The 8,597-nt window shown below is 37.0% G+C and overlaps 1 protein-coding gene across 1 annotated transcript in view; it reads right to left on the reverse strand.

Moving 5' to 3' along the window:
* The window catches only part of LOC107727241 (double-strand break repair protein MRE11A-like), a 142,636-nt gene that overhangs the window by 105,402 nt on the left and 28,637 nt on the right, over positions 1-8,597 (reverse strand). Inside the window, exon 5 of the mRNA XM_016537046.1 lies at positions 6,323-6,464. Coding sequence (XP_016392532.1) covers positions 6,323-6,464 — 142 coding nt within the window. The remainder of the gene's footprint in view (positions 1-6,322; positions 6,465-8,597) is intronic.

Genomic DNA, 8,597 nt, shown 5'->3' on the forward strand with positions numbered 1-8,597 from the left:
TTTAAAATTAGAGGCAACCACTGCATTTTAATCATGATCCAAACAAAGATGCTGCATACATGCAACATGAGCAGTTTTTAATCTAAATTACATTGTATAATTTCGAAATTTGAAGCAATAACAGAATGGTTTGACTTCAGTTTTGTGAAACTATACATAAAAAATATCTGAAACAGAAACAGCAGACGAGCTGAATGAAATGCAGATTCACTCTCTGCCAGCAGGTGGCGCTTAAAGCGTTTCCTTGGTTTCCGCTGTAAACAAAGCAGCGCTGCACTTATGAACTTTAATATGCATTATATAGAGGCAACATGAAAAGAAAAAATACCATCTAAACTTTTCTAAAGACAGTAAGTTCCCCTCAGACACACGTTCATAAACTAATATGGTTTAAAACGCATTATTTCAGCGCGATAAACATGATAATCAGAACCAAAACAGATGTTTTTTAGCAGGTACGAGCTGTAATGACGCAGCTCTATCCTGGAAAAGGGGGCGGGGAGCAGCAGCTCATTTGCATTTAAAGAGTCATGCTCCAATTAGGGATGTAATGATTCACTCAACTCACGATTCGATTCGCGATTTTGATCTCGCGATTCGATTTGATTCACGACTTTTTTTTAATTTATTTTTTACAAAATGAGATTTAAGACAAATTATAAATAAATATGTCCTTTTATTATTGCTTGGACAAAATGCTGCATGTTTTTTTATGAAATTGAAATATAACACTATAATAATATACTAATATAGCACTTGCATATTACATCCCTAGCTCTAATACAGCGTGTATTATACAGCGTTCTGCATCCACTCAAAATTGGCATTTTCAAAATGATATAATAAATGATCTATGGGGTATTTTGAGCTAAAACTTCAGTTACATTCTGGGGACCCCTGAGACTTATATTACATATTGTAAAAAGGGGCATAATATGTCACCTTTAAATCAATTTAACCATTTGCTTCGTGAAATGATTCACGTTTTGTTGGCTGTTCTAGTTGGAGGGGCAGTAGATCTGTTCAAACACACAGTCAGATGGAAACAAGGGAAGTGCCCTGGCACACTGGTTAATGAATGCGGCTTCCGCACTGCGCTTCCTGGTATCCCTCCAATCCCTTCCTAACTAAACGGATGAACTTCTCACCTGCACAAATAAGGACTTTTCGAAATCTGCTACATTGTGCTTCACTGAAACCTGGCTCAGTGAAGCTATTCCAGATAACACACTACATCTGCTGGGCTTCCAGCTGTTCAGGGTGGATCACATTGTGGAGTTAATGGGGAAAACGAGGCGTGGATTGTGTTTCTATATCAACGAAAGTTGGTGTTCAGATGTAACAACTCTGAAGAAGATGTGCTCTCCTAATTTAGAGGTGCTCTTCATAAATTGTAAACCTTTCTATTTGCCACGAGAGTTTTCACCATTCATTCTTGTGAATGTTTACATCCCTCCAGACGCGTGTATGAGCACAGTTTCAGTTTCAGTGCAGCTTCAAAGGGCTCTTCACGATCCCAGCCGAGGAATAAGGGTCTTATCTAGCGAAACGAACAGTCATTTTCTAAAAAAAATAAAATAAACATTTATATACTTTTTAACCACAAATGCTTGTCTTGCTCTAGCTCACGCATGCGAGCGTCTTCATGAATTACGTAATCCCATTGGAAAGGTCAAGCGCGGTTAGCTCTTTGTCTGTGCACTCCGGTTCAGAAAGGTAGGGTAGGGCGAAAAACTCCATATAATCCTCTCCTCCAATTTCAAAATCGACCGACATCGCTGTTTTATCTTTTTTTTGTAAAGGGCGTTTGACTTTCTTTGCACGTTCGCTTTGTAAATGCTGGATCGGTGCTTCCACCTACGTCACGAGTGACCTTTCCAATGTGATTGTGTAATGCGTGAAGTCAAGCTAGTGCGCGACAAGCATTTGTGGTTAAAAAGTATATACATTTTTTTTTTTTCTTTTAAGAAAAGGACTGATCGTTTCGCTAGATAAGACCCTTATTCCTTGGCTGGGATCGTGTAGAGCCCTTTGAAGCTGCTGAAACTGCAATCTGGACTTTCAGCCCGTTGGTTCCCATTGATGTCCATTATATGGAGAAAAATCCTGGAATGTTGTCCTCAAAAACCTTAATTTCTTTGCGTCTGAAGACAGAAAGACATGAACATCTCGGATGACATGGGGGTGAGTAAATTATCAAGAAATGTTTATTCTGAAAGTGAACTAATCGTTTAATAAAGCAAATCTCTCCTGTGAACTGCCAAAATGCAGACAGCAATTACATGTCCCACCAGAGACAGTAATATACTGGACCACTGTTTTACAACAATAAAGGATGCATATTACTCTGTCCCAAAGGCAGCTTTGGGGCTCTGTGATCACGGTCTAGTTCTTATACTGACATACAGGCAGAAACTGAAATCAGCTAAACCTGTAATAAGGACTGTTAAAAGATGGACTAAGGAAGCAGAGCAGGATTTACAAGCCTGCTTCTACTGAACTGATTGGAGTGTTTTTGAAGCTGTAGCCACCGATCTGGACGAGCTCACAGACACTGTAACATCATACATCAGTTTCTGTGAGGATATGTGCATTCCTACAACGACATTCTTATCATTCAACAATAAAAAATCGTGGTTTACTAGGAAGCTCAAAGAGATTTGTCATGCCAAAGAGGATGTTTACAGAAGTGGGGATAAAATCTTGTATAACCAAGCCAGAAACAGACTAAGAAAGGAGATCAGAGTGGCTAAAAAAAAGCTACTCTGAAAAGCTGAAAAAACAGTTTTCAGCCAATGACATGGCATCAGTCTGAACAGGTCTGAGAATAATCACCAAGTATAGACCACCACCGCGATCTGTGGAAAATAAACAACTGGCTGACAATCTGAATGTGTTCTATTGCCAGTTTTAAAAACCCAGTCTCACAACCCCGACCCGCTCTGATCTGCACTTAAAGGAATATGTAGTGATTTTCAGATGTTAGATAGCCTCACACGGGGTACCACTAAATGTAGTGATTTCAAATCTAAGTAGCACCACCAGTGTAATGGCTTTGGCTTAAATATTAATATAAATATTTAGTTTTGGTCACACTATTTTACGGGGCACCAGCCAGGAATTTGACCTTGACAGTAAAGAACAATCACTGAAGCTTGTTGAATAAATAATAAATAAGTTGTAGTCTGACCAATCTGAAGGATTTTAGAGAATCGTTAACTTGTAGAGCCTCTTACTGAATTGTCAACACAAGGAAGACACAAGTGGAATAAAAGGGGTTTTATTAACAAAAGGATAGACAAGAGTAATTAACAACTACAAAATGGGTACAATGAATGGATAAAGTGCAAAAGATTGATAGATGCTAGTGACTGAGTTGGATGTTACTATGGACTTTATCTTATGTAAAGATGAACTGTAGTTTCCTGGAATTAATAAGGTAAACCTTATTAAGATTCAACAAATAAATCAAGAGATTATTTGTTATTAACTGACATCAGCTATATAAAATCTAATGCCAATTAGATAATCATAAACTGACAATACACTGTAATGTCAACGGTCTCTGGAAAGAGGTTTGGAAAGAGTGATAGTTACGTTCTGTGTCTGGGCCACGAAGTCTTCTATTTGTTGACCTTGGCCACGCTGCAGTGAGAAGAAAGGAGTCGGATACGTTTCACAGTCTTGAACACGAAGCACTAGTGAATGATGAACTCCTGAGCACCGAGAAGGTCCGTTGTCTGGAAACACGCAAACGGAGGAGCCTTGAAGGTGAAGGTTCTGAAGTCTGTACAGAAGATCCGGACAACCTGGAACATGCAGGAAAAGGATCGCTGATGAGACGATTCTGAAGTTGTGGGAGAAGATCCTAACAGTTTGTAACTCGCAAACGGAGGATCACTGAAGAGAAGGTTCTGAAGTCTGTACAGAAGATCCGGACAACCAGGAAAACACAGGAGAAGGATCGCTTGACGAGACGATTCTGAAGTTGTGGGAGACGATCCTAGCAGTTTGGAACTTGCAAATGGAGGATTCACTGAAGAGAAGGTTCTGAAGTTGTTGCAGAAGATGGGGGAGCACTAAGCTTGTGGTCGTTGTTGCTGTGGCAGTTTCCAAACTCCCCAAATTCACTCCTTGCAGAATTTCCATGTTTCTCAGTAGTACAACAACAGCAGCTTAGCACATCTTGGCTTACCACACTTCTCTTAGCAACAACAGCTTAACACACTACAGAGTAACAATAGCTTAGCACACTTCTTTGTGTTGAAGAGAACCTTTTAACCTTTCCTGAGGAGGAGGGATTTGCAAGTTGGCGCCTTTCAGTTCCAGCGTTTTGATTGGCCGATGTTGTCAGAGGTGGCCATGGTATGGCCCCTCTGTCATTAGGTCTATTTGAATGGCTTAAAGTCCAAGTTTAGAACAATGTCTTAAGGTTTTTCCTATTCAATAATTCACTTTCCAAACCAATTCCAGATTAACCTACACATTGTGCTGAAAATATGAAGACCAAACATCAATGGGCAATGCTGAACATTGACCCATGCATTCATATATACCGTATATACCTTAATAGTTGTATCGTGATATAATATTTTTGGTCATATCGCCCGCCCCTAGTCTGTATTTATCAGTTCCTAAATGAACCAACCACACACAAATACAAGCAGCAGCAGCAGTCATAGCAGCAGCAGGAAGACAACTTTGCTGTGAGGAACTTTTGCTGTGCTTGGTTTTTTACACAAGCTAATAAAAGAAAGCAACAATTCATGCAGCATGAATTTGTAAGTATTTGCATAGTGGCATACAAGCTATGCTAAGCATCAGATATGTTTTGGCATGCAAAGTTACACTCTCTATTAAGCGAATCATTTGCTGTTTGGGAGGGAAGCACAAAAATTCTATCTGGAGGCTGATGCAGCTGAGACACATGGCCAGTGATTTGCAAAACAAACAAGCGAAAAAACAAAACAAAAACAACAAAACAAAACAATTGTTCAGGTGGTTGCTGGGGATTATTCTCTCCCATCTCTATTAGCTTGCAACGTGATATTTTTAAAGCATGTTTAATGTGCTCTGCTCCTTGTTGCAATATGGTTCTGGGAGAGGTTCACAGACCCGCTGGTTAAGCACAAACAGATCATCGACTTCAGTAAAACATATGACTAAAGCCTGAGTATAATTTGAAAGCTGTGCAGACACAGCTGTGCACAAGACGTAGCAGAATGCAGAAAATTAGTATACCTGGGTCTTAAGAATAAAACAAGGCTTCCCCTTACAGATCACGTCTTTCTGGTGCAAAAGCATGCCTTGTGGTCCTGTGTGAAAATACAGGGATGCTTTTCCCTGTGACGTGCATTCTCAATGAACATATTTGTATTTTCCCTATGTTTTCTTGACTTCCATTTGTATATAATGTGTAGATAAATAACCCCTCATTTTATGTACAGTACTTATCAAAATTTTGGAAACATTATGACATTATGCTCACCAAGGCTGCATTTATATGCTCAAAAATATGGTAAAAACTTTTGTAAAAATTTTTTTGTAAAACAGCATTATAATTTAAAATAAAAGTTTTCTATTGTAATATATTTTAAATTTTAATTTATTCCTGTGATGCAAAGCTGAATTTTCAGCATTATTACTCCAGTCAGTGTCACATGATCCTTCAGCAATCATTCTAATATGCTGTATTGCTTCTCAATAAACATTTCTTGTTATTATCAATGTTGAAAACAGTTGTGCTACTTAATATTTATGCAGAAATCATGATATATTACCATTCAAATGTTAGGGTTATGTGAGTGTTTGTTTTTAATAGAAATGAAAGCTTTTATTCAGGAAATATGCAAACTGATCAACAGTGACAGTAAAAACATTTATAATGTTACAAAAGACCCTATATTAAAAAAAAAAAAAAAAAAAAAAAAATGTTCTTTTGAACTTTCTATTCATCAAAGAATCTTGAAAAATATTTCCACAAAATATTAAGCAGCAAAAACTGCTTAATAATAAGAATCATTACTAATAACTGAGCACCAATAATAATTGAGCAGCAAATCAGCATATTATAACGATTTCTGAAGGATCATGTAACACTGAAGACTAAAAATTCAGCTTTTCATCACAGGAATAAATTACATTTTAAAATACATACAAATAGAAAGTAGTTATTTCAAATTGTAATAATGCTTCATAATATTACTGTTTTTACTGCATTTTTATCAAATAAAAGCAGCCTTGGTGAGCATAAGAGACTTCCTTAAAAATCTGTGACGTAGTACAGTAATTTATGTCATATTGCTTAATGTTATAAACTCACCAATGCCATACAGTGCAATCCTGGTGTTTCCTTTCTGCAGAAGAACTGGACTGATCTCAAGTTTCTCCACTGAACGACTGCGGCCAAAATGATTGATCAGACCAGCACAGCTCAACAGGTCTATAGCACATAGGCCATCAGTCTGGAACACACATACAAAAACAAACATAAAACCTGTGAAAATAATAACATGTCCCAACATGAGATACAAAACTAATTTAACCCGGCAAAACATTTTAGGAAAAAATTAGTATTTTTTCATGTCATTACATTGTTTAGAGTATAAAAAAAAAGATATTTAATTCATAAGTTATGCAATGTCCTTGGTAGAGGACATCGGGACTCAATTTAAAAAAAATAAAATAAGAAGACATGAATGAGCATGCATAGGCAAAAACAATTTTCATAGGAATATTGAAATATAATTTCTTTCCTTATTCATTCGTTTTGTCTCCCAAAATGCGTAATAACATGATTTTAGTCATATGAGGACATGTATGAAATCAACGTCCTGTTTCGTAACAGTCATATTTTGATTTGAAACCACATAACATTTTCCTGAGATGTTGATTTATGACACACAGTTTAAAATTTAGTCCGATTTAAATGATAATTACCAAATATCACTGTGGTCATGGTGAAACATCCAAACATTTAGTATCTCTGAAAAGCCCTGAATGTGCTCTGTACAGGACATCCAGACTTAAAACTGTGGCATGTATAATCTCAGAGAAATTCACTAAAATATAATTTCCTCATATGAGGATGCAGGGTCTCAGGAGGTTAAGACAGTTGCTCTCAGGTAATATTTATATTCCTCAATGGTTAACTAAGGGAATAAGTGTATGCAGCATTATTCACAGCTTTCAGCTGCATTTTTGTTTTTGTTGGGGAGCTGCCACTTACTGCATTCAGAAAGAGATTAGAGTAAACAAGAATGCCTTGCGACATCATGCCACGTCATGCTACACTTAATTTATGAGGTAACACAATCAATACATACAAAGTATTTTGTATTGCAAAGGCACCATTTTTAACCACATGGAAAACAGGAGAAATTACATTGATATTGAATATCATTGCTCTACAATATTGATATAGCATTGTATTAAATGTATTAAAAGAGTACATTTTTATACATCTATTTTTAATTTGTATTTATACTAAATGCTACTGTTTTTTCTTAACAAATACCATTGTTTTGTAGAAAGGTTTTTTTTTTTTTTTTTTTTAAATAAGAAAATATTTAATAATTGATCATTAATAATAAAAATAATATGTTCCAGTGGCTCAGTGGTAGAGCATTGCGTTAGCAGCGCAAAAGGTCGTGGGTTCGATTCCCAGGGAACACACATACTAGTAAAAAATGTATAACCTGAATGCACTGTAAGTCGCTTTGGATAAAAGCGTCTGCTAAATGCATAAACTATTAAATTCAATTGTAAAATTATTAAATAAGATAAATTAACGGTTTTACCGGTGATACTACAGTAGAAAAAAATATAAATTTCAATAAGAGTAGAGTCCTCAGTTCCTTTATCGAGTCGTTCTCTCAACATTACATATAGGGAAACCCCTTTCCTCCAAAATACTGAAGCCTGATTGAAATCACTCTATTGCTCTGCAATAGCCAATGATGTTCAAGCATTCACCTGATTGGCGGGCTCTGAATGACTATGCCGCCACAGTGCTGTTCATGTTGGTGAGTGGGGGGAGTGCTGGGGGTTTTCTCCTGAAGTCCACTATCATCTCCACTGTTTTGAGCATGTTCAGCTCCAGGTTGTTATAAATGCACGAGACAGCCAGCTCTTTAACCCTCTGGGGTCTGAGGGGGTTTTGGGGCCCTGGAGAAGGTTTGACATGCCCTGAAATTTGTGCTTTTTTCAGTATCTTAAAAACATATTAATGGCTTAAGTCTGATTAAGTCTGTATTCAGCACTGTATTCAACTGTGCTACAATAGTATGTAAGCGGCATGAATGTACATGTTTGTGTTTTTCAGAAAATAATGTTTATGCATGGTTAGTGAAAAAGTAAACATTTTTAAAGGGGTCATCGGATGCCCATTTTCCACAAGTTGATATGATTCTTAATGAAAGGTCTGTAACATAGTTTGGTTAAAATGTCTCAATGGTAGCGTAAAAAACACCTTTTTTTACCCTGTCAAAAACAGCTCTTTTCAGAGCAAGCCGTTTTGTAGCATTTTCTTTTAAATGTTAATGAGCTCTGCTGACCCCGCCCCTCTCTTCCGAGCCGCTCTCTACAGGACTGTTTAC

This window comes from Sinocyclocheilus rhinocerous, unplaced genomic scaffold, assembly GCF_001515625.1.
Source record: "Sinocyclocheilus rhinocerous isolate Xijiao unplaced genomic scaffold, SAMN03320098_v1.1 scaffold1088, whole genome shotgun sequence".
Taxonomy (NCBI): domain Eukaryota; kingdom Metazoa; phylum Chordata; class Actinopteri; order Cypriniformes; family Cyprinidae; genus Sinocyclocheilus; species Sinocyclocheilus rhinocerous.